Source organism: Lagenorhynchus albirostris, chromosome 15 (assembly GCF_949774975.1).
Source record: "Lagenorhynchus albirostris chromosome 15, mLagAlb1.1, whole genome shotgun sequence".
NCBI classification, from domain to species: domain Eukaryota; kingdom Metazoa; phylum Chordata; class Mammalia; order Artiodactyla; family Delphinidae; genus Lagenorhynchus; species Lagenorhynchus albirostris.
Genome location: NC_083109.1, coordinates 16,194,348 through 16,219,002, shown reverse-complemented (window position 1 = coordinate 16,219,002; position 24,655 = coordinate 16,194,348). Strand labels below are relative to the sequence as shown.

General features: G+C 44.3%; 2 protein-coding genes across 4 annotated transcripts in view; one reads left to right on the top strand and one right to left on the bottom strand.

Moving 5' to 3' along the window:
• Positions 1 to 1,203: 1,203 nt before the first annotated feature.
• On the bottom strand, positions 1,204 to 11,748 carry OSER1 (oxidative stress responsive serine rich 1). Of its 2 annotated transcripts, none has more exons than XM_060125271.1 (4): positions 11,590 to 11,748; positions 7,823 to 7,938; positions 4,735 to 4,848; positions 1,204 to 2,443 (listed from the first exon to the last, which is right to left on the bottom strand). In XM_060125271.1, exons 2-4 carry the CDS (start codon positions 7,897 to 7,899, stop codon positions 1,756 to 1,758), a joined length of 879 nt encoding a protein of 292 aa, XP_059981254.1. In that variant the 5' UTR covers positions 7,900 to 7,938; positions 11,590 to 11,748; the 3' UTR covers positions 1,204 to 1,755. The 2 variants fall into 2 exon arrangements, with proteins under 2 accessions (XP_059981254.1, XP_059981255.1); XM_060125272.1 differs by lacking the exon at positions 11,590 to 11,748 and adding an exon at positions 9,357 to 11,470.
• A 6,203-nt stretch (positions 11,749 to 17,951) lies between these two features.
• GDAP1L1 (ganglioside induced differentiation associated protein 1 like 1) overlaps positions 17,952 to 24,655 on the top strand; it is a 31,143-nt gene continuing 24,439 nt past the window's right edge. The window contains exons 1-2 of one of the 2 annotated variants that reach the window (XM_060125266.1): positions 17,952 to 18,051; positions 20,263 to 20,394. The gene's annotated coding sequence lies outside the window, so the exon portion shown is untranslated. The remainder of the gene's footprint in view (positions 18,052 to 20,262; positions 20,395 to 24,655) is intronic. The other variant, XM_060125267.1, reaches the window with a different exon arrangement.

Here is a 24,655-nt window from a genome sequence, read left to right as displayed (position 1 = left end):
GAGTTTTCCAGAAGTCATACGACATGGGATGTCACAAGAGATTGCAGAAGCAAATATGAGAATATAGCTGTTTTCCATTAAGCCCAACATTAAAGAGATTTGCAAAAACATAAAACACTGTCACTCTTCTTACTAAATATTTGTTTTGGAAAAGTTGTTTTCCGATTAAAAATATTATTTATATTAACTTAAATGGATTTGTGGATTCTTCATTATTTTTAAATGAAGTAATAGTCTTAAAATTTCTTAGTTTTAATTTCTAATATGGTAAACACAGGTAAATATAACCCACATAAACAAGAGCTCTTTGAGATCCTCAAATTTGTAAAAGAGTCCTGAGACCAAACAGTTTCAGAACTTCTGCCTCAGTTATTTGAAATAGTGCACCTTCTGTTCGCATTAAGAAAACTGTTAAGTTTCTAGCACTGTGATGACAAGGCTCTCTTGCTCCAACCAGAGTCTTCAGATATTACTAAATTCATACTAAACTAGTAACTAGCTGGGGTCTCTCACTACTTAAGTTCAGGGCTTTTCCAGTAAATACCCTTCCCACCTCTCCCAAGTACAAATCACCTATTTATGAAGCCCAAACCCCACTGTCATGAATCAACTCCACATTAGTGGGATGTTTTAGTGAAGAGTAAAACCTATTTTGTGATCAAAATAAAAGTGCAACAAACTTTCTGTTAACACGTTAAAATGGCTGGACAAATTTTTACTAAATTTGATAGGTACGCTTAGGATGGTCCGAATTGTTATACGGCATACATAAAATTCACTTTGGAGCCACCTGGAAAAGGAAGGGATTAATCCTCCAGCTGACACTGAGGACAGATTTTTTTTACCAAACTTTGGAGGGAACTGTGGGGCTGGTTGGCCATTAAATACTGGATATGGCATGTATAAAATTCTCTTTGGGGGTTGCCAGGATAGGAGGGCAGTACAAAGAGATAATATCCATCCAGAACATTTGAAACTGAGGTATGAGATCTACACTGCAAGTGACTGAAACGTGCCATATGTACTAAAATGCCGGAGATGGAGAAGACGCACAGCAGTTTCAAATATCACACCCCCTCCCCCAACTGAAGCAGCCCCACTCCAAGTCACTTCTCACGTAAGAAACTTCATGTGACATGTCTCAGGGTGAAGAGCACCAGCAGGGGTTTATTTAGTGATGGTTAATGATTCTCTCAAACAATATAGGGCAGGCCAGCTAGTTTATTCGTATTGAATCTAAACCTTAGATCTCTGGCTTAACAATAACACAGGAAACCTTTAAAGACACAATAAATCTTGCGTTAAATCAGATCTGGTTTAAACCAGTCATAAAACTTCTAATACTCTGGGCTGGCAACTACAGCATGACAAATGTTCAGTCCAGGTACAAAACCACATTTCATTCTCCTTGGCACCCAAATCTGAAACAGATCTGAAAAATGCTGAAAAATTGTTTTTCAAAGGCTTTCACCACAGGCCCACTGCTACCGGTCAAGCAGTCATTTCTTCATCCCCCAGGAACAGTTCTAAATGAGAGGGACTGTTCTTTTGATCGGCTTGCCTTGGTGGGTACGTAAGAACTCAGAGAGTTAAATTTCAAGAATGAAGATTAACTGAGATGCCAAGAAGTTTTTACTGCAAGCACAGTGAGCAGAAGGAGATGTCTCCTCAACCAAGGCGGCCGCAACGTCTGCCGTTAACTAAGCTCTCCGACAAGCCTTCACTGGTTAAAGCACAGTAATGAGCTTCTTGCTCTCAGGTGTACATCATTTCTGCCATGTGGGACATTTTCTTGGGAATATACAAGTAATATTCCATGTAGCCTGACAGGTCCTCAATGGTCACGTCATCCACGAAGACTCGAGCTTGCTCAGAACAGGAGCGGGGGGAGCCAGACAGAGTTCTTGTGTGAAGCGACTGAGAGTAGTCCTCCAGCGTGGATCTTCGCTCTGGGGCTAAGGGAGGGACGTTCTGCAGGCCTGAGAAGGAATATACCTCCATATCATGCCACCGCTTACACTGGCACTCCTTGCCTACGCATGCACATGGCTTGCCCTGGTTTAGCCTGGAAACGGATTGGAAGTCAGAGAGATCATTGGCCTTGAGACTTGCTTGGGAGCCCTGGGGAGCATCAGAGGAGTCTTCCTCCTTACTCTCTGATGGGAGCCTTGGAACCGAAGTTCTCAAAGGCTCAATAACTGCCCCTGTGTGATGAGTATCGAGAGAAGCTGAGCATTCTCCTGCACTGAACTCTTTCGGGGTTGCAATTCCCAGCCCACTGCCGCCATCAGGGGAGTCCGCCTGGCTTCTGTGCTTGAGCTGGCTGCTCGAGGAAGCAGCTATTGTACTGCAATGTATAAACTTTGGAGGATGAAGGACAGGAGACTTAGAACGCCGACGACGCTGGGTCCTCACTGCTCCTCGTGAAGACTTCCTTGTAGACCTAAGAGGAAAAAAATGCACAAGAAGATGTTGGAATACAGAGGTCTCCTAAAGAGATTCTTTAAGAGAGTTGGAAATTTGCCACCTCTCTGGTTTATGAGTCTAAATAAGTTTCCCCCAAAGAGATGTGCCTATCTATTTTCAAGCTGCCTAAGTCTCTGTGTCTCAAAAACGTCAATATCTCCTTATTACCAAGGTATAGAAACAGGAGAGGTAAAGGGGAGTTTTAAATCGCACTTCTTGGACGAAACATTTGGCGCAGAATACCTGTCTGCCCTGCCCAACCCTTGGCTTGGGAACCTCTGACCAGTGGGTCTGGAGAAGCACCCTGCACAGACAGCTTAGACTGATGCTGTTAAAACCTCAATGTTGTGCTCCACGCCCTGAATGCAGCACAGCAGCTTCAGTACCCTGCAGGGCTAATGCTACAAACAGCCACTCTGCCGTGATTACTCAACAGAAGAGCAGATTTAGAATTCATTTCTATCACTGGGAACAGCTGAAAAACAGATTTAGACTCTCTGAAGTTTTCAGATATTGGGAATTATCAGACATACTGTAACATTTTATAAAATTTTAAATAAATAAGAATTGAGGGAGTTCCCTGGTGGTGCAGTGGTTAAGAATCCACCTACCAATGCAGGGGACTCGGGTTCGATCCGTGGTCCAGGAAGATCCCACATGCCACGGGGCAACTAAGCCCGTGCACCACAGCTACTGAGCCTGTGCTCTAGAGCCCGCAGGCCACAACTACTGAAGCCTGCGTGTCTAGAGCCCGTGCTCCACAACAAGAGAAGCCACCGCAATGAGAAGCCCACGCACCACAACGAAGAGTAGGCCCCGCTGGCTGCAACTAAAGAAAGCCCGCGTGCAGCAAGGAAGTCCCAACGCAGCCAAAAATAAATAAATAGTAAGAAAAAAAAAAAAAAAAGAATTGAGCAAAGAGAAAAAAGACTCAAAATTGCCAAGCAAATTTGAAAACAGAACCAAGTAGAACTTTAAAAACTTTGTAACTGAAATTAAACTAAATAGATGGGCTAAACAGCAGAACACATACAGCTAAGAAAAGAAAATACTGGAGGATAAATCTGAATTATTTATAACAGAGGTCAGCAAACTGCAGTCTCTGAATCAAATCCGGCCCCCTACCTGTTTCTGTACAGCCCATGGACACTGCTCCCATAGGCTAGAACTGTGAGCCAGGCAGACATGCCTGAGGACCCCGCTTTGCCCCTGTTCTTCCCTCCACTCCCTGTGCCCGTCTTCCTGGCCAGCAGACATGTGCGTTACACCACGGCCTGGGGCCCTCACTGGCTACCATCTACATGTTGGGGCTCTGCTGTCAACAATCGCTAGGTACTGAGAGGTAGAATCTCAGTTTGTACCAGGCTCTCTGGAGGAGAGAGGGTGTGCTGGAATCTGGGTGCCACTGAGGCAGAGAGTAAAACTGATCCTGGCAATGCTCCCTCCCCACCCATCCCACCAGGCTCATCATTTCAGCCTCAGACTGTCTCAGCAACTGAACACAAAGTGTGTCCACCAGCCAGGATGGTGAACATCAAGCAAACAGGGCAGGGCAGGAGTTTTCTCCCTTTTTAAGTACCTACAAAATATCCCTGGATCTCACCTCTTGGCCTCCAAAGCCTAAAATATTTATTTTCTGACCCTTTACCAAAAAAGTTTGCCAACTCTTGACCTAGAAGACAGCACAGAAACTTAAGAGATTTGGAAAAATGTAAAAGTTAAGAGGTATGTAAGACAGAATAAAAAGTCTGGAGTCTCTGAAAGAAAGAATACAGTGAATGGGAACACAGGTAATTTTTTAAGAGCTGATGGCTGAGAAATTTTCTGAATTGATGCAAGAAGAGAATCTACAGATACAAGAAGCACACACTAAAGCAGGACAACTAACTGGAGAATACCAAAAACAATAGGAATACCTTAACAGCAGCTAGAGAACTAGGCAGATTATTTCCAAAAAAAAAAATTATTTGAAAAAAGATCCTATAAGTAACACATTTTTAAACTTAATTTAATGGACATATATAAAACCTAAGAATGATTAAAGGAGAGCCATTCTTCTCAAACACACATAGAACATTTATAAGAATTGACTACAATCCAGGCTATACAGCAAGTCTCAGCAAATTCACAATGAGAAGAAAGGGTCTTCTTTAACTGGTGCATCTTGGGTTCTATATCATAACACTCTTTTCTGGATACTTAGGAAAGAAAATTCAATAGTATGTTAAGATGTTGGGATAAAAATCATCTGCAATGAGAAGCTCTTACCCATGCCAACTGTCTTTAGATGCACATGTGGTTTTAGGTTTGGTATCATCCACTGCTGTTCTGACTGATGCTCTGACACTTGTGCCTTCTCCAACAGACAGAGATGCTACGGACCTGAAGACAAGAACAAAGTTTACTGCTTAGAAAACCATGGAAGGAGGAGAACATATTGCTCTCACCAACCCAAATGCAACTTGTATTAATACCTTTATTATCTTTCTAGTTTGGGTTTCTCAAAAATTGCTCAGCTTTTAGTGTAAATTTTCCTCCGAAACCAAAGTTGGAGTATCCCTAAGAGCTCGCAGTTGCAAAATCATAAGCAAAAGAATGATTCTTAAGTATAACCAGCAGTGGGATATAAATAGACTTTTAGGCTGTTTATCTGGGGCAGATCAGGCCTTATGTCCAGGGAGAATGCTAACGACAATGACCACTTACTTTATATGGGCAAACCAGAGCCATGGAAACTAAGCTTAGGAGCAAAAACTTTAGGAGACTCAATCTAACTTTAGGAGACTCAATCTAAATAAATACTTTTCAAACAGTATACAACTTATACAAAAATATTCTAATTTTTACAATCAATAAACTTGAAATATTACTCAGAGCTAAATCTCTGCAGTTTAAAATTACATAAGTAACATGGGTTCCCAGTAAAGACGAAAAAATTTAAAAGAGAGAAGAGAATCATCTATGATCTCACAACCCAGAGATCACCAACATTAACATTTAACATCAACTTCTTTTGGAACTTTTCAATATACACATACATACACACATATACAGGGCTCCTACTATACATGCTGTAGTCTTGATAAATATCCTTTAGAAAGAGACAATCTACTAAGTAAAAAGATGTTCACTAAAATATAGTTTAAAATAAACTTAAATGTCTAATAATAGAAAATAGTGTACTATATAAATTATGGCCAATCTGTACAATGGAATATTAGGAATTTATTAAAAATTAACTGTGCAAAGAACTCTTAATGACATGGGAGAATGTTTATAACATAATATTATGTTATGCTTGTAACGTAAGAGAAAACAGCATGGATAAACACCTGTACGTATATTATGACCTCAACTGTGTAAAAAAAGTGAATGCTGAAAAAAAAAAAAAAAAAAAAAGTGAATGCTGTTATTACAGATGATCTAGATATTAACTGTGGTATTGGTAAATTGTGATTTTTTACTTCCTTTTTTATCCTTTTTTTTTGTTTTTGTGATTTACCCATAATAAGCATGTATTATATTATAGTCTGATGAAAAGGACTATGTTGTTTTACAATAAATATATAAAGATTTGTCCTGATAAGACAAATACCATTAGAAACCAAAACCTGTTGAACAGGATCATGCTAAATTCCTGGCAAGGCTTGGTTACTTTATGAGTCAGTACCTCACATGTTCCATTCGTAAATCAGCAACAATACAAAACAACTAGAAACGTATGATACACTATACAAGTCTTATTCTGCTTAGTCACAGTAATGACTCACCCCTTGTACTCTTATTTGGTTTTCTCAAATGCTCTGCACTGCTCCTTCTCTTTCTATAACTTAACTCAAAGTAGAGCGCATGCTACAAATATATAATATTTGACCATATATTGTACAGACATTTTGAAAAGTTTTTTTTATGTTCCAAGTAAATTTTAGGGGCATGGAACTAGCTTAATTTTATGCTCCAACTTCTTAAAACACCAGGAAAGACGTCTGTATATCAAGAGTTATATAAATTATACACTAAGGGATACATGTACGTGTGCATTTATACATTCCTAGCATTTTCCTGATTAAAAAATATTTATTTCTATACCAGAAATCACAAAGGAATACACTATGACTGCAATCTGGAACTATTTGTTTTTCTGCTTTGTTTCTGTTTCCCAAAATAGCTTATAAAGTACTAATCAATTCTAATGGCAAGATGACCATATTGGAAAATCACTAGGAGAAGATACTTATTTGAAGTATCATGGAAGCAAATGTAAGCACCTGTAACAGCTACTGTGCAAATCTATTAGCATAAATTCTCTCATTTGGTAGGCCAAAAATAGTACTAGCAATAAGCAGACAGCTATAACGACAACTAACAACTATTTAATTTTACATGCACCAGGTACCGAATGCATTTCTTCATGTTGTCTTCAAGGTACCATATAAAGGAATGGTTAAGAGCAGAGGTTCTGGAGATAAACTGTCTGGGTTCAAATCCTGGCTCTACCACTTCTTACCAATGTGACCTTTTGCAAGTGACTTAATTCATCTGTAGCTCCTCTGTAAACTATATAGTATACTCTGTAGTATCTATCTTCTAAGTTGGTAGTAAGGATAAGATGATGTGTACAGAGTACTTAAGCCAGTGTCTAGGGCATAGTAAATGAATAATAAATTTGAGCAATCATTATTTACTCCTTGCTGTGGAGTGTTCAGTTTCCATTCATGAAATGAAATATTCTTATATCCATTAAAACTTTGAGATTTCTTCTGGCCTGGGGCAAAGAAGGGGGATGAAAAGAGTCCTGCATAGAACATTTTGCAAAGGGTGAAATATTAACATTCAGACAGCAGCTGGTCTGCAGGTGCTCTAATTAGTTTGGCCAAAGGGTCCAAGATTATTGATCTCAGTGACAGAACCCTAATGAACAGGTTTCCATAGTGATAGGGTCAGCAATCAGAGCCCACGAAATCGCAATGTCTGCAGAGATTCCTACTGAGCCAATTCACTTTTAGTGAAAAATACTGTGATTCCCTAGAGATGTATGAGGAACTCTCTGATGGGACACTGCCTAATGTTTGATTAAAAAGAGGTGGGGGGAGGGGGAAGGGGAACCCTCCTCAAAGTTAAGAAGAAGAACCCCCAGCCTTGGAGTACAAATGAACACCTACTTTTCAAAATTTAACAGAAGAGTTTCTTTTATAAGTAAAACAATGCTGTACAGAATTTGGTAAAATGTCACACTATTAACATTGACACCTTCTACAAATAAAAAGAAATTTTAGAAGAGAAAGAGCTCCCCTGAGGAAATGTCTATTTAAATCTAGTAAACAATTCCCCAATAATATATTCCATATTTAATTACCCTGATGCATCCACTCTTAATTTCTTGAAAGCAGTTTGTAGACTCTCCTCCTCTCCATCCTTGGCTTCAGATTTCATTGTGAAAGTTTTACACTACTATCGATGTTCCCGTTAATACTAAAAAGAAAATAAAATGAACAAAGTGAAAACAGGTGAGTTCAAACATATACTTTTGTTAAAATCTATATTTCTGATACTACCATTGCTTGTTAGGGGGAGAAAAAGCAAATTTCTACTTCTAAAAGGAAGTTTCAATGACTAGGAAACTGTAGGTTTTATTTCTTAAGAGAAGACACATGAAATAATACAGAAAAAGTATATTTATTATGATGGAATTTAAACTGTCCAAATACTTGATGCCAATATCCTATTACACAGTTTTGGAAACTACGTCACCTAAAATCTGTGTTTAAGTATACTTTTTAACAGGAGGTGAAATCTCTCCAGTTGTAGAAGTCTAGAAACCTACAGACAAAATGACCTCTACATCAGAAATATAAGGGAAAAGCTCAACATATAGAACTCTGAGCTTTAAAACACTACTGAGGGGACTTCCCTGGTGGCGCAGTGGTTAAGAATCCGCCTGCCAATGCAGGGGACATGGGTTCGAGCCCTGCCCCCGGAAGATCCCACATGCCGCGGAGCAACTGAGCCCATGTGCCACAACTACTGAGCCTGCATGACACAACTGCTGAAGCCGACACGCCTAGAGCGCCTGTGCTCCACAACAAGAGAAGCCACTGCAATGAGAAACCCAACGAAGAGTAGCCCCTGCTCACTGCAACTAGAGAAAGCCTGCGCGCAGCTACGAAGACCCAACGCAGCCAAAAATAAATAAATAAATTTACTTAAAAAAAACACACTACTGAGTGTTTGTCTCATCCAGCTCTAAACATTTCAGGTAAGAATAACTTTGTGACACGTGATAGCATTTCTCTAAAGCAATCCTGACCCAGATATCAATGTTTATACTCATATTAATATTCATACCCACGTATCAAGATGTTACCATTACTAAGGCAGGATTGCAAACAAGTTTCAATGATACTGCTTACTCCACACTCAACCTTTGTTTTCTTTAGCTTCAAATATTTTCTTACAAGAATAGATGAACTATACTTGCAACTCAAAAACAAACTTAAAACAAAATTAGCTAAAAAAAGAGGTAGAAAGTAAAGGAAAAAACTGAAATTATTCTATAGATGTGCCTTTAAATGATCTCCACTTAATCAACTAGCTTGATTAACCAAAGTTCTCCATTTCTTCTACCCTGATTTTTATATTTAAACCAAAAAAAAAAAAAAAAAGATGGGAGAGAGACCAACCAAAGCAACAAGAGATACAATAGAGAAGTTAATAAATTCTTTGACTCTAGTCTCCCATTTTTTTTTACTCGGGGTAAAAAATTTCTTAATACCACATCCTGAACAAAGCATAAATCAATCTCTATAAACATATCACAGGGAATCAGAAAGAAAAAAAGTAAAACAAAAAATATAAGATGGGGAATTTTTGAAGCGAAGAATTCACTTTACCTTCTCTATTTCCAGAGTGCCCTTAGGCACCCTCAGAGGGAGCAGTGCCTCTGTGGATCCTTGGATCCTCTCTGATTCTATATCTGCTCATTTCTCAGGGGTGGGTTTGATGTTATTGTGAGACCTCTAATATTCTACAGGTCACAGTGTCATAACATGTTTGATATAATGTAACCATGTAGTACCAGTGGCAAAATTAAGAAGCAAGTGATCAAGACTATTTGTTTCATTTATTAATGTGTAGAAGGTATTTTAGGCAGATCTCTCTGGGGAGCACTGAAAACAGTGTCAAAAGAATTCAGCTAGCTTTCACCTCAACTTCTTAAGACAAAAAATTTAAATACACTCCCCATATGTATTTTGCTGGTTTACTTAACCAGTACCTCAATTTGAGGAAACATTATCAGTTCCACATTTCACTGGTTCCTAATTCTTCAGGATTCAGAGGAGGACCCTCTCCCAGATACACAATAATGTCCTATATACTTGGGGAGAGGGGTGAGCAAAGATCACATATTCTATTATTTTTGAAGCTCCACAGCATCTAAAAGGGTGCTTCTGTAGTCTATAAACAAATTCTTCCTGCTGAAGAATACGGGGATACAAGGGAGATACAAGGGAGAACCTGACACCAGGACTGTGAACCCTATTCCTGTAAGAACTGGAATCTCATTCCTGCCCTAACACTGTGCTAAGATGCTCTGCACCCAAACATGGAACTTTTAATTACACAGTGTTAACTTAACATTACTGCAGGTGACCTCTAGATGTTAATACAAACTCAGCTAATATTCTTGTTGACACACTAAAAGATCCATCAGTTAAAAACCAAAACAGACCAAAATAAAACTGGCTACAGAGTAAAACTTTAGGAATGAAGTTCCAACTAAACTAGTCTCAGACTTCCAGCATTTTGATTACTCACCTTTTCCCTCAGTTATATTAACCCAGGGCAAAGGTGAATCTTAGGCATGACCGTAAGAGCTAAATCAGAGCATGTCTGTAATTACAAAAAGGCTTATTATGCTCCTCCCTCTTCCCAGCTTCCCATTCACTCAACTCAAGAGCTGTACAACTAACTCCGGGAAACATGTACATGATTTGCCCTTCTTCATTAATATTAAATTTGTGGGAGGCATTCTTGCAGTTTTTACTGCTCTAACTTCTTGAAATTGAACAATCCCCCCAAAGATCAAACTTCTACTTTGTTTTAAGTCAAATCACATGGGGCCTCGGATTTTCCCTAACCTTTCAGAAAACACAAAATTCTTTTAAGTTCCTCCAACAAAAGGGCAAATTCCGGATTTTCTCTGACTTTCAACGAAGAGTATGTCTCACAATCTTATTTACATCTTGCAGTTTTAACCAATACCTCTTTGAACCTCAAGCCTAGGTCCAAATTTCCAGGACCCTGAAAAGAGCTGAGAACGATCAATAAAGGATCTGCGCGCAAGAGTGTCATCACAATGTTAAAGATTTAGAAAATTTCCCTGCCCACCAGGAAGTGTGGAATCCGGGGAAGAAAATCGCGTCCAGCAACTCTGGAAGACGCAAACAAGACTAAGTTGCAACAATCTGCCCCCGAGACAAAACACGTTCACGCTTCTCTCTACTCACTCAACCCCTACACTCTAGGTGCAAGAGCACTATGTTAATTCTTTTTACCCAGAAACTGGATCGGTCGTGCTTAAACATGGGGAAAAAGGTCGGGACCTGGGGGGTTCGGAGAAAGGGGAGCTGTCCAGGGCCCTAGCTGTGCCCGCCCGGGGTCTCCCGCTGGAAAGCTGCTCCTTGAGGATACTCCCCGGGCCAGAATGAGAGACTTGGGTCAGGCCAATAGGCAAGGGATGCAGGAGGAGGCGGGGGCAGAGCCGAAGAGGCACACAACGAGACTGGGGCTCAGGAACTAGCGGGAAAGAGCGGGAAAGGGCAAAGGGCGGCCGAGAAAGGCGAAAAGAGGAAGCTACGGACGAGAGGGAGAGGGCAGAGGCGAGGGACGGGGCGGGAGCAGCGGAGGCGGGAAGGGGCGAGAGAGCGGAGCTCGGGCAGGGCCAGGCCGCAGCAGCGGAGGGGGCGCGGAGAAGCGCAGGCCCTGCCCGGCCCAGGCAGCTAGCGCCGGGGGAACAACGCGACGCGAAGCTGGACGGCCCAGAGGAAGCCGCCCGTGGCCAGACCGGGCCTGGAGGCCGAGACGCGGTGCCGCAGCGTCTCCCCGTCACGTCTGGGCACGCACCTCCTGGCGCCAGGGGCGCTCCGGTGAGCCAGTCCGGTCACTTCAGATCGTCTCTCCCCGATCGCGGCGCCTGACCGACCCGGATCTAAATCCGCGGAGGGGGCGACCCGCGCCTCCGGAGTCGCACTGCGCCTGCGTCACTCAGACACGCTCCCCGCCCCCTGTTCGTGCTCCTCCCACCCCAGTGACTAGGCAACGCGGCAGGCGGTGGCTGCGCAGGCGCGGGGCGATGGCCGCGCCTCTCAAACGCCTGACGCCCGCCCCTCGCGAAGCACGTGCTCCTGACGTCATTTCCTGTTTTTCTCTTCATTAGTCCCGCCCTCCGCAAAGGATTCGCTTTGGAACGGGTTTTGGGGTGTGCCTGCTTCCTCCTCTCGGTCAGGTGAGTGAGTGGGCGTTGTTCTTCGTTGTCGAGCTGCCTCCACTTCCCCGCGTCTCCCTGTGCTTGGTGCTCCACCTGGAGTCAGCGAGGCTGCGGAATTCTGCGGGGTGAGGCCGGAGTGGGGGGATTTTCACAGCGACGGAGCCCGTCTAAGCGCTTGGCCCAAGCCTCCTCGATGCTCGAATCTGGACGGCCTGCGACATCTCCAGGGCTCCGACGCCAGCCCTGGACTCCCGGGGATCTTCCAGGGCTGCAGAGAAGCAAGGAAGTATTGGACACGGTCAGGACCGTGAACGTGACGCCGGAGTTGGAACTGAAATGCCTTCGCTTTAATATGCCTGTTGTTTGACTTGAGGCAACTGCGTTTCCCTCTCTGGGCCTCATTTTCTCCCTTCCGTTAAGTGAGGACCTTGGACTGTTTCAGCGAATCTCGTTTTTTTCAGGCATGGACTCCTTTGAGAATCTGGTGAGAACTGTAGAACACCTCGACAGAGAAACGCACATGCATACTAAATTTTGCAAAAAGTTTTGGACAGTCCACTTAAGCAGGTTATTTTTAGGGATCTTTTCCATTTGTATGACTCTGACGGTTGCTCAGATGGCAGGCAGAGAAGGGGTGGGCTGAGCAACGAGCTGCCACTCCCTCCAACACCGAGACTGGTTCTGCTGCGCTAGCTGTGCCCCTCCTCACTCACCACGCCCCAGCTCCACGTCTGCACTTCTCAGAGCTTTATAGGAAAAGATGGCTTTCCTCAGTAGAATGGGCTAGAGTTGGTTATGGCCCAACCTTCGTGTGAGGTTGTCACCTGAACCAAAACTTGACCCTCCCACTCCCCAATACCTTAGCTGTAATCACCTAACTAGATAGGCTGCTGAGAATAGCTTAGTATATTCAACTTAACTACAGCCAGATCTTGGAATGCCTGGCCCATGCCTGGGAATGGAATCTACAGGTCATTGGATAAGGTTGTTAAAGCATGTCGCGGGTAAAACATTTTAAATCCTTCTTGTTCATAGGAGAGGCTCAGTAACTGACAAGGGATGAAAAAAACCTATTGGGACTTACCCGGTGGCGCAGTGGTTAAGAATCCTCCTCCCAATGCAGGGGACAGGGGTTGGAGCCCTGGTCCGGGAAGCTCCCACATGCCGCGGAGCAACTAAGCCCATGCACCACAACTACTGAGCCTGTGCTCTAGAGCCCGCGAGCCACAACCACTGAAGCCCGCGGTGCCTAGAGCCTGTGCTCCGCAGCAAGAGAAGCCACTGCAACGTAGAGTAGCCCCTGCTTGCCGCTAGAGAAAGCCTGCGTGCAGCAGTGAAGACGCAACACAGCCAAAAGTAAATAAATAAATTTATTTTTTTAAAAAAAGAAAGAAAAAGTCCTGTTAATTGTGAAGTTCCAACATCAAACCTCATGATGCTAATAATGACTACCCTGTACTATGCAGCAGCCATGCACATGTTCACACATTTAATATTCCTGTGGTTTTTCACATTTTACAGATGAGGATGACTGGGACTCAGATATTAGGTATCTTGTTCTAGCTCCCGTTCTATGTCACACAGTGCTAGGAAGTGACTGAGTCAGGATTTAAACAGTCTCAAAAGCCTGGTCACCCACTGCTGCCCATCTCTCAACATCTCTTATAAAAGAATAAGCAACAGGAAAGTATTGGGATTTCCCTGGTGGTCTGGTGGTTAGGATTTGGTACCTTCACTGCCGTGGCTGGGGTTCAATCCTAGGTCGGGGAACTGAGATCCCACAAGCTGTGTGGTGTGCCAAAAAAAAGGGAAAATGTGCATTTTTTCCATCAGAAGATGTCAAGGGAATTTCATCAAGACCAAATACATGTTTTTAAGCTGTCATTTGAAAGTATTCCTTCGGGTAAAACCACACATCCTTGAGGGCAAGGACTGCATCTAGATCAGTTGAATTCCCAAAGCCTAACACAGTTCCTGGTTAGTTAGTTCCTAGGTACGTACAGTTTTGGTGAATTCTTCATTTTACCTTATTTCCACCCATACAGCGTTAAAATCCTAAAAACTGAAACGTCTTCAAATGCTTTGTTTTAGGTAAGCATGTCTCCATCATAAAGTTGGGTGCTTTCTGAGGATGTGGCTCATTGATCGGGGAGTATTTGGAAGGCGAGAACCTCTCGGGAATAAAGTCTGTTAACTCACACTACCTGATGTGGCCAGAAATTTCAAGTCATTAGATATAGGCCTGATTCACTGTGTGGTACCTCATGACAGAATGAGAGAAAGAAGCCACAAAACGTGACCTGAGGGAACAAAAAGCCCGATCTGCGCTCCTACATCAGTGACACAGGATCTTTCCAGCCAAAGAAAAAGCCCTGAACTTATGTGGAGACTACATTCAGGAACTTAGTGCACATAGTAATGCCATCTAACCAGAAAGCTATGGTAGCTGTAAAATTCCTTTAACAGTATACTTCCTTCTTGGTACATGAACCTTATAAGTGATTGAACAGAGGAAACCTAGTTCCATCAAATTATACTCAAAAGCAATCAATTTATATAGGAAGGTAACTTTTTTTTTTTTTTTGCGGTACGCGGGCCTCTCACTGTTGTGGCCCCTCCCGTTGCGGAGCACAGGCTCAGCGGCCATGGCTCACGGGCCCAGCCGCTCCGTGGCATGTGGGATCTTCCTGGACCGGGGCACGAACCCGTGTCCCCTGCATCGGCAGGCGGACTCTCAACCACTGCGCCGCCAGGGAAGCTCCCCACTGGCTTTTGAGACCTGTAACTGGGGGCTTTTGGCTTCTTTGACAGTTGATTTTAGCAGCACGGCCCTTCACAGCAGTCTCTTGTTTGGGGAGGAATAGGCGAGAGGTGGGGAAGTGGAGATTAACTGTGTTTTCCTGTCATTCTATTCATAGCCCCCAAACCTATTATGATCTGTTAGTTGATAGTTGCCTTCCTCAAATATTGGCTCACAGAAAGGGGAGGGAATGGGAGTTTCGGGATGCCTTGATAAGTGACCTCACTCTATCCCTCTAGGCACTGGTTCTGGTTAAATCTGCAGCAGCTTGAGTCCCAGGACTCAATCCTCAGAGCCTGGAGCGGGGATGGGAGGCTTTTCCTGGTAACTATTGATCACCAGCAGGGGGAGCGCGAGGATCGCAGATTCTCTTAAGTGTGATTAAAACCCTTTACAGAGTAGAGTGGGTTTTCAAAACTGTTGAAGACTGATAGTTATGAATCACTTGCCTTCTAACTCAAATTTTCATTCAACTTTGCAATTTAAACTGTATGATGACATCAGGAAGGTATTAAGGCCAAGAATTAGAATCAACCAGTAAAGCTACAGAAGAAAAGAATCTGTAAATGGTGAGGACAGGAAGGGATTATTGAGAAGAGCTACTGGGGTGCTGGTAATACTGTTTCTTGATCTGATGTTGGTTATAGGAATGTGTTCAGTTTGTGAAAATTCATCAAGCTATAACACATAGTATAGGTACATTTTTCTGTATATGTATTAATTTCAATAAAATGTTTTAAAAACTAAAAAGAAAACCTCTATGTATAACACAAGATATGTATTGGATTAGGGTGACTGTTCTTTTTACCGCATAAATCTTAACCTTATCGGAGTCACAAGACCCTCTGAAAAAGACCCAAGGTTAAGAACTTTTGCAGCAGCAAAATGGGGAAGAGGAGCTAAGCATATGAACAGATAGTTCACCAAAAAAAGAAATACAAACATATGAAAAGATGCTTACTTTCAGTCTTCAAAAAAATGAATGCTTGTTAAAAGTGCACAGAGATACCAATTGTAACCTATCGGGTTGGCAACAATTCCAAACTTTGAGAGCACATTCGGTGGGGTTGGAGGTAGGGGGTGGGCAGTAGGCAACAGGCTCTCTCAGATATTACTGGAGGGATTGTGAAATGACAAGTCTAGGCATCCACCCTGTAGATGACATTTGTAGATCCATGCAATGACTTATGTAAAAGGTTAGCCATTGCAGCATTGGTTGTAAGAGCGAAAAGATTGGAAACAACCTAGATGTCCATCTGTACAGGACCGGGCACAGAAACCGTGGTGCGGCTCCATGCAGAAGCGCTAGGTAGCTGGAAACAGAGGAAGCTCTTTGTGGACTGAGGAAAGCTCTCCAAGATACAGTAAGTAAACAACAAACAAACAAAAAACCAAGATGTGAGCTAAGAATATATATTTGTATTACTTGTGTGTGAATAAAGAAACACTGAAAAGGTATACAGGACAGCAAGAGAAGCAGGTCAGAGCATGGGGGGGCGGGGGAGCCAGACTTTGCATCGTGGACCTTGGGTTCTGATGTTTGAATCCTGAAGTATCTTACCTACGCCAAACAACAGCCGCGGCAGGTTTAAAGAGCCCTGCTCTGAAGCTGTTGAGCTAAGCTTCTAGGCTCTCATACTTGTTATATCTGCCAACTGCGCAATGGCTGGGTTTGGTTTTTTAACTTTGAATGAAGCTGTGTCTTGATGAGAGTCTTCAACTTATTCTGCATTTGAGCTGCTGTGTCACGGTTTCCTGGCTCAGACTCAACTCCCAAGAATTCTTTCCTTGCCCTGCCTGTGCTCTAAACCAGTCTGCCGCCCTCTCAAGGGTTGACATCTACCTATAATTCATGAGCATCTTATTCTGCCTGAGGGAAGAGGAAAAGGTTTCACCAAAAGAGTGCTCCTGTGCCCTCAGATGCCATCTGAGACCTTGGTCTTCGTCCGTTCACCTTTGCCTGTCTCTACCGCCATTCTTTTCCCTTCCCACCTCCTTAAAGTGTCTTCCCTCCAAGACAAGCCCCCCACTGTAACGTCACTTTGGTTCCTGTCTCTTGCACCTTCTCTGGAAACTCACACCATTTTTTCTGTACGTGCAAACATACATCATGTCTTCTCCTGTATTTAAAAAAACAAAAACAAAACAAACAAAATAACCCCACAAAACCCAAACCCACAAAGCCCCTTTCTACCTGGATTCCCCCTAAGTTCCCGTCCTTTTTCTCCCCATTAGACCATAGTCAGTGTCTCTCCTTTGATTCTCATTGTTCAGTCTGCTGCAACCAGACTTCCATCCTCACTGAAACGCTTCTGGCCAAGGGCAGGAGTGGCTTCCTTGCTACTGAATCCAGCAGCCCCTTTCTCAGCTCTCATGTTGCTTGAGTTCTGAGCACTGTCTGACGCTGGTCGTGGCCTCCTCCTCAACTCACTCCCCTTCCAGCTTCTGTGGTCCCTGCGCCCAGGGCCGTCCTCGCTGCCTGTCCTGCTCCGTCTCCTCCCCAGGCTCCTCTTCTGCTCGTCTGCGGTCCTCAGGCCTCGCCGCACCATGCTTCTCACCTCATTCACTCCCTGGGTGAGCCTGTGTCAGAGAATAGAGAAATCCACTCTGACTATCTTGAGTGGAAAAGGAATTTACTGGAAGGATATCAGAAAGCTCACTCAACAAAAGGGAATGCTGAACAGCCAGGCCTCATCAGACTGGGAACACAGCCTTTGCCAGGGCCCAGGAATTCGCAGGCAGCCCCTCGCCATCAGATGCCACACGTTTGTGATCCCTCCATGCCGCTCTGCACAGGATTCAGGTTCTGAGGGGAGAAGCCCTGGGTGGCCCTGCAGCAGCCGTCAGCCTTTGTCCCCCACTACCAGTACCCGGGGACGACCACTGTCAGCATTTTGTCGCAGTGCTGTGATGTGCCTAGGAGCCAGGCTGGCTCTGTTAGAAGTCCGGCTTCACCACACCCACCCCTCTGTGTGGCCTTGGACATGCTGCCCAAGCCCCTGTGCCTCCATTTACTGCTCTGAAAAATGGGGGTAATGACAAGACCCACCTCAGAGGGCTTGGAGAGGATCGAGTAATTTGATAGGATGCTGCCAGGTTCCTGGTGAGTGTCCAACAAATGTTAGCTACTATTATTATTATTATTTTAAATGTATCTTTTTTTTAATTTAATTATTATTTTTTTGGCTGCATTGCACAGCATGTGGGATCTTAGTTCCCCGACCAGGGATCGAACCCGCACCCCTTGCAATGGAAGTGTGAAGTCTTAACCACTGGACTGCCAGGGAATTCCCTAAATGTATGTATTTTTATTGCTGATAAACTATGTATACAGTTTTATATTCTGCTTTTTTTTCATTAACTACTGTAAGCATCTTCCATGGCACAAAATATTCCTCAAAAACATTTTTTTTTTTTTTTGGCCGTGCTGTGCACCATGCGGGATCTTAGTTCCCTAACTAGGGATCAAACCCATGCCCCCTGTAGTGGAATTGTGGAGTCTTTTTTTTTTCTTTAAATTTATTTATTTATAATAAATAATAAATTATTTATTATAAATATTATTATTTATAATAAATAAATTGTTTTTGGCTGCGTTGGGTCTTTGTTGCTGCGTGTGGGCTTTCTCTGGTTGCAGCGAGCGGGGGCTACTCTTCGTTGCGGTGCGTGGGCTTCTCATTGCGTTGGCCTCTCTTCTTGCGGAGCATGGGCTCTAGGCACGCGGGCTCAGTAGTTGTGGTGCATGGGCTTAGTTGCTCCGCAGCATGTGCGATCTTCCAGACCAGGGCTCGAACCCGTGTCCCCTGCATTGGCAGGCAGGTTCCTAACCACTGCACCACCAGGGAAGTCCAGGAAGCACAGAGTCTTAACCACTGGACTGCCAGGGAAGTCCCCAAAACATAATTTTAGTGACCGAATTCTAGTCCATTACTTATATTCATAATTTCTTCTGGAGTTAACCATTCCTTTATTTTTGGACAGTTGTGTCTGTGTGTGTTGTATATGTGTGTGTTTGCTATAATAAAGAACTCTGAAAAACAGCACATACTATGTGATTCCATTTATATAAAGTGCAAAAATAGAAGTAATCGATGCTGTTAAAAGTCAGGACTGAGGTTATATGGTGGGGTGGGGGGCAGAAGTCACTGGAAGAGTGCAGGAGAGGGGCAGCCTGTGGTGCTGATGACATACAGTTTCTTTATCTGGGCACTGGGCCCATGGGCCCGTTCTAGTTGTGAAAATTCATCAAGCTGTATTCTTAGGACATGTGCATTTTTCTGTATGTATATTATACTTCAATAAAAACAAGAATAAAAATGAAAAGAACTCTGAGCTGAAAAATCCTTGTTTGTGTGTATATATACACATAAAAACGTGTGTGTATATATATCTAAGAATGATTATTTACTTAGAGTAGAATTTTACACCTGGAACACCTGAGTGAGAAGGAATGAGCTGTTTAAAGTCGCCAGTAACGCACTGATAAATTGCCTAAAAGAAAGGTTATCAGCCATTCACACACTCAGGGTCCACCTCCCTACACCCTCTCCAGCAGTGAGATGATCTTGTTTAAGTCTGCCTGTTGTAGCTGTCATTCCTTTATAAGGTCACTTTTATTTACCACATTTCACTGAGATGGTAGGAGATGGTTCCCTGCCCAAGGTGCTTCTGCATATGTTACCTTTTATAATGTTAATAAATTAACTGAGGAGTCCCATAAACCCTGGATAGACATATTAAACTTGCTTCCTGCCAGGACCATTTTCCCGTGTGTGGAAATATAACCCGTGGCGCTGGTAGTACATTGGGTTTTCTTGTTTCCCTGTTCCCCCTGCCCTAAGATGTTTAGTGCATGGCACCTCTTCCTGGGGACAGCACAGTTCCCCAATCCCAGTAATAGGCTCTAAAGGAACCTGGCTCAGGTAAGTTACAAGCTTAGATGGACAGACCCATTAATCTGAACTCTGCATGTGGCCTTCTCTTCTCAATATACCTGGCCAATCTTTGTCCATATTTCAAATTCAGATTTCCATTCAATGTACTGCTCTCACTTGCAGTTACCCTAGCAGTGTTATTCTAACCTCACAGAAAGAGAGCTTCGTTAAAATGAACTACTGTTTCTAAGTCCTTTATATTTTGCAAAATGCATTCACACACGACAGCTTGAATCCCCAAAACAATTCTGGGAGGTAGGTATGTTTATCTCCATTTTACAGTTGAGGCCCAGAGAGGTGAAGCCACTTGTCCAGCTGGAGATTGTCAAGGTCAGATCTTAAATCCCTGCTCTTCCTAAAGAGAGAATTACTTCGGGGATAGGAGAACCCGCTTTGGTTGAAGGAATAATTGCTGAAGAGGAGTTGAGGATTAGAGGCCACAGAAGGAGTGCAAGCATGTTAGGCCTGTGGTTATGAGAGCCTGTGGCTGGACCTGCTCTCGTTATTATGGGGCCCGGGGGTGGGGGTAGGTCTCTGGGACTCCAGAGACCAGGGCTCCCTCTTGCTCTCTCCAGGGCCCCCATTTCTACCGCTTCCTGCTGCTCAGCCCTTGGGCAAGTCACTGTACTCTGAGTCTCAGTTTCTCCACCTGCAAAATGGATATAACTACCTCTCTGCCAATTTAGAAGAATTACTTTGAGGATCTGGTGAGATGGGGCATATGATGCTGCCCTGGGAATTTTATTTTATTATTTATTTATTTTTGGCTGCTTTGGGTCTTCTTTGCTGTGCGCAGGCTTTCTCTAGTTGCGGCGAGCAGGGGCTGCTCTGTTGCGGTGGCTTCTCTCACTGCGGAGCACAGCCTCTAGGCACGCGAGCTTCAGTAGTTGTGGCACACTGGCTCAGTAGTTGTGGCTCGCGGGCTCTAGAGCCCAGGCTCAGTAGTTGTGGCGCACGGGCTTAGTTGCTCCGCGGCGTGTGGGATCTTCCCGGACCAGGGCTCAAGCCCGTGTCCCCTGCATTGGCAGGCAGATTCTCAACCACTGTGCCACCAGGGAAGTTCCGCTGCCTTGGGAATTTTAAAGTGTGGGGCACAAGGAATCCCTTAAGCCGTGTCAATTGTGCTGAGGTTGAAAAACCCTGACCTACACCTTTGCCAGTGCTGGATATTGCCATTCTTTTTAATCTTGCCAATCTGGTAGTTCTAAAAATGATACCTTATTTTACTTTGTACCTCTTCGGGAGAATGGAGTTATTTTTACTTCCTCCTTAATATATTATTTGATTTGTTTGTTTGTTTTTTGGCCGAGGCTCACGGCTTGCAGGATTTTAGTTCCCCAACCAGGGATTGAACCCAGGTCCCAGCAGTGAAAGCGCTGAGTCCTAACCACTGGACCTCCAGGGAATTCCTTGCAGTTGTCATAATGAACATGTAATATTTTTGTATTTTTTTGAAAAGCCATTAAAGGCTTTTTAAAAAGCTATACCTCTTTGCTGGTTCGTATGCAGTCTATTCTTAACGTTTGATCGTGTAAGTGCCTGCTTGTTTTTCCCTGATAAGGCGTAGCAAGAAATCCTCAATGTGGGCCTTGAGAAGCTGTCAATATTTCAGGTTCAAGTCCCCCATCCTCTGGCTTCAGAATTTCTCCATTTCTCTTCCAAAGTACCTTCTTCCAGCAGACACCCAGGCCCAGGAGCCACCTCCGAGGATCATTTTAGTCCAGAGACACTCCTCACCACAGACCAGGGCTCCAAGACAAAAGCTTTCCCAGGCTGACCTTAGGGCACCCGAACACCTGCCATGGACTCAGCTGCCCAGACGCCAGGAAAAATAAAATCCTCAGGCTCCTTTCTTAGCTGTGAAACCTGAGATCCATTCACCCTGTGCGCCTCCCAGGCATTGCAGCCAGCCAAGGCCATGGGGCTTCTGCAGAACCTGGGACTGCTGGTATCAGCTCTGGTGCGTCAAGGATGTGCTCACATTTCCCTCCTCTGGGTCCTGTCCAAATGGAAATGGGCTAGAGCCCTGCCCCAAGCCCAGCCCAGCATGGCAAGGACCCCTAGAGAAGGGTCCCACTCCTTTTACTTGGCCCAGAGCAAGGCATAGCCAGCCTGAAGGAAGTGTCCATGGAGGACTGGTTGGTATTACCTGGATCCTCCTGAGAAAATGTCCCACGTGGCAGAAATGGCGTAGGCTTGCCTGAAGCCTTTGCAGATGGCCCAGTAGCAGACTTTCAAAGTGGGCAGGCAGTTCCTCCTGGCCCAGGGCCAGGCAGGCAGGACTTCTGCCCGTGGTTCTATGCATTTGATATGCAGCTCACTGTGGCTTTACAGGAAGTAAGGGCAGATGTGAGGCTGCCTCGTCTAATGGCTCTGTCCACTCTCCGGAATCCACACATATCCATTCACACAGTGGGATGGAATGTCCACCCTGTGAGGCCATGGATGCCTGAGATGCCCCTACATTGTTGACTTAGAAAGAGAGAGAGAAAGAGAAAGAGAGACTTAGAAAGAGAGAGAGAAAGAGAGAGAGAAAGAGAGAGAGAGAGAGAGAGAGAAAGAGAGCGCGCGCGCGCTGTTAAGAGGCTCCCGGAGGGAAGGGAAGGGAGTGATGTGAGGGAAAGAACACCCACCCACAAGTCAGGGCCTGAGTTCTGCTCCTGCCTGGCTCTTTCTCTGGGACACATAAACCACTTTACTTCTTTGGGCCTCAGCTTTCTTGCTAATCGGTTATGGATAGCACTAACTCTTTTCCAATTTGCAATTTTCTTAAATAAAAACATTGTCAATTAGATAAAGCTGGCTAAAATAAATGAGAGATTTTAAATGAAGTTTAGAACCAGTCCAGTTCCTGTTGGTTAGTTTTTCTCATTCAAAAGTAATAGGTGCTCAGAACAGGAAAAAAAAAAGAAGAAGATACAGCCAAGCGAAAAGTAGTTCATAGAGAATTCATAGAGAACACCCAGAATTCCACCGATCCAGAGACCGTGCTTGTTGGTGTCTTGCTGGGATCCTTCCAGAAAGAGGTTCTTAACGTGTATTGGTGGATGGGCTTTGGGGGAAGAGAGCCCCTGAATGATTTAACAAACCCCAGTCATGAGCCATTTAGGATGTTTCCATTATTTTACCATTACAAAGAATGCCGTGCAGAGAGAAGCCAGATGAAAAAGAATTAGAACTTAATGAGAAAACAAGAAGAAAAACAATCTGAACACCTGACAAAAATGCTTTAAAGGGCACAAAAGGAGTGCACAAAAATTACCATTCAGAGACAAAGGATTAGTGCTCATTTTCAGCCATTTACATTTAGGTCAACAAATATTTACCGGGCAGATGCTGTTACATGCCAGACCCTGTGCCAGGTGCTTCCCACCTGAAGAAGAGATCTTCTTCAGGTGAAGCAACCAATCCCACGGTCTGCTCCTCAAGTCAATGCCCAGCATCTGTGATGTCCTGCCCTGGCAGGAAGGGCCTGCCAGCTCCCTGTTGAGTCATTGAACTGTGAGCATGCCCAGACCTTCCAACAAAGTATCCGTGAACAGATGGCCACGGCATGGGGGCAGCAAGGCCCAGACCTTTGAGGACAGACTATGCTGGTGACACTAGAAAAGGTTCTGCAGCCTCAAGAGGGGATGAGTGGGGATGGAGAGAAGCTGAGTCAGCCCTGACTGGAGGATATAAACTGCTGTCCTCCCTGCAAAAAGCCCGTGTGCCTGAGAGCAGTGCTTTTCCCACTCGTGTGTGTTGATCTCCTGGGGGTCTTGTTAATTGTGGATTTCGATTTAGCAGGTCTAGGGTTGGGCCTGAGATTCTGCATGTCTTACTAGTTCCCAGTGATGTGCTGATACTTCAGACCAGGCTTTGAGTAGCAAAGCCCTAGGGCAGTGGAATCACAGTCTCCTGGAAGAACTTTAAAAATATGGAAAGTTTGGGGCTTCCCTGGTGGTGCAGTGGTTGAGAGTCAGCCTGCCGATGCAGGGGATCCGGGTTCGTGCCCCGGTCCGGGAAGATCCCACATGCCACGGAGTGGCTAGGCCCGTGAGTCATGGCCGCTGAGCCTGCGCGTCCGGAGCCTGTGCTCCGCAACGGGAGAGGCCACAACAGTGAGAGGCCCGCGTACCGCAAAAAAAAAAAAAAATATATATATATATATATATATATATATATATATATATGGAAAGTTTGTTTTCCCCCAAACCTACTGATTCAGAATCTTCTGGTCCATTTATTCAGCAGGTCTCAACCTGGACTGCATGTTAGAATCATTTGAACGGTTTTTTAAAAAGCCGATTCCCAGGGTCAAGAATCACGTGATAGCCTCCCTTCCTCCTTCCCTCCCTCCCTCCCTCTCTCTCTTGCGGCTTTAGTTTGAAAGTCTCCCGCAGGTGACTCTGATGACCAGCCCAGTTTGCTTGGGGACCAGAGGCAGTGTTTCTGAGTCCTGGCTGCACATCAGAGTCACCCGAGAGCTTTACAACATGTCGATATCAGGGCCCCTCCCCACAGACCAATTGATTGAGAATTTCTAGGGGCTGAAGCCAAGTGGTTAGCGTTTCACAAAGTTCCCCAGGGTGCAGCCCCTAGGGTAGAGACTGATATAAAAATCATCTTGGGATTCTCAGTGGAAGTACAAGTTACCACACTCTCTCCCAAACATTCAGTTCAAGGTCTGGGGTGAAGGCCAGGAACCTGTATGTTTAACAAGAGATGCTCATGAGATGGCAAGTTTGGGAAACATTAAGGTAGAAAAAAGATCCTTGGGTTGGAGTCAGAAAGACAGTGCTCCTGGCTGTGTGACTTCTCACAGGTAATTTAGCCTCTCTGAGATTTGTATCTCCATTGATAAACCAGAGATGATAATAACTGCCTGAGGCAGGGAAGGATAAGATCTGTTTACCCGTCCATAGGACAGTTGTTAGAAAGTGGCTGCTACAGGCCAGGGACTCACATACCCAGCTCTGCTTTGCA

Excerpts from the sequence above, each read along its gene's own strand:
- OSER1 (XM_060125271.1), bottom strand. The coding sequence starts at position 7,899 with ATGAAATCTGAAGCCAAGGATGGAGAGGAGGAGAGTCTACAAACTGCT. Across the intron at positions 4,849-7,822 it reads TTAAGAGTGGATGCATCAGG|GTCCGTAGCATCTCTGTCTG; the intron begins GTAATTAAATAT and ends TCTTGTCTTCAG. Across the intron at positions 2,444-4,734 it reads TCTAAAGACAGTTGGCATGG|GTCTACAAGGAAGTCTTCAC; the intron begins GTAAGAGCTTCT and ends TTTTCCTCTTAG.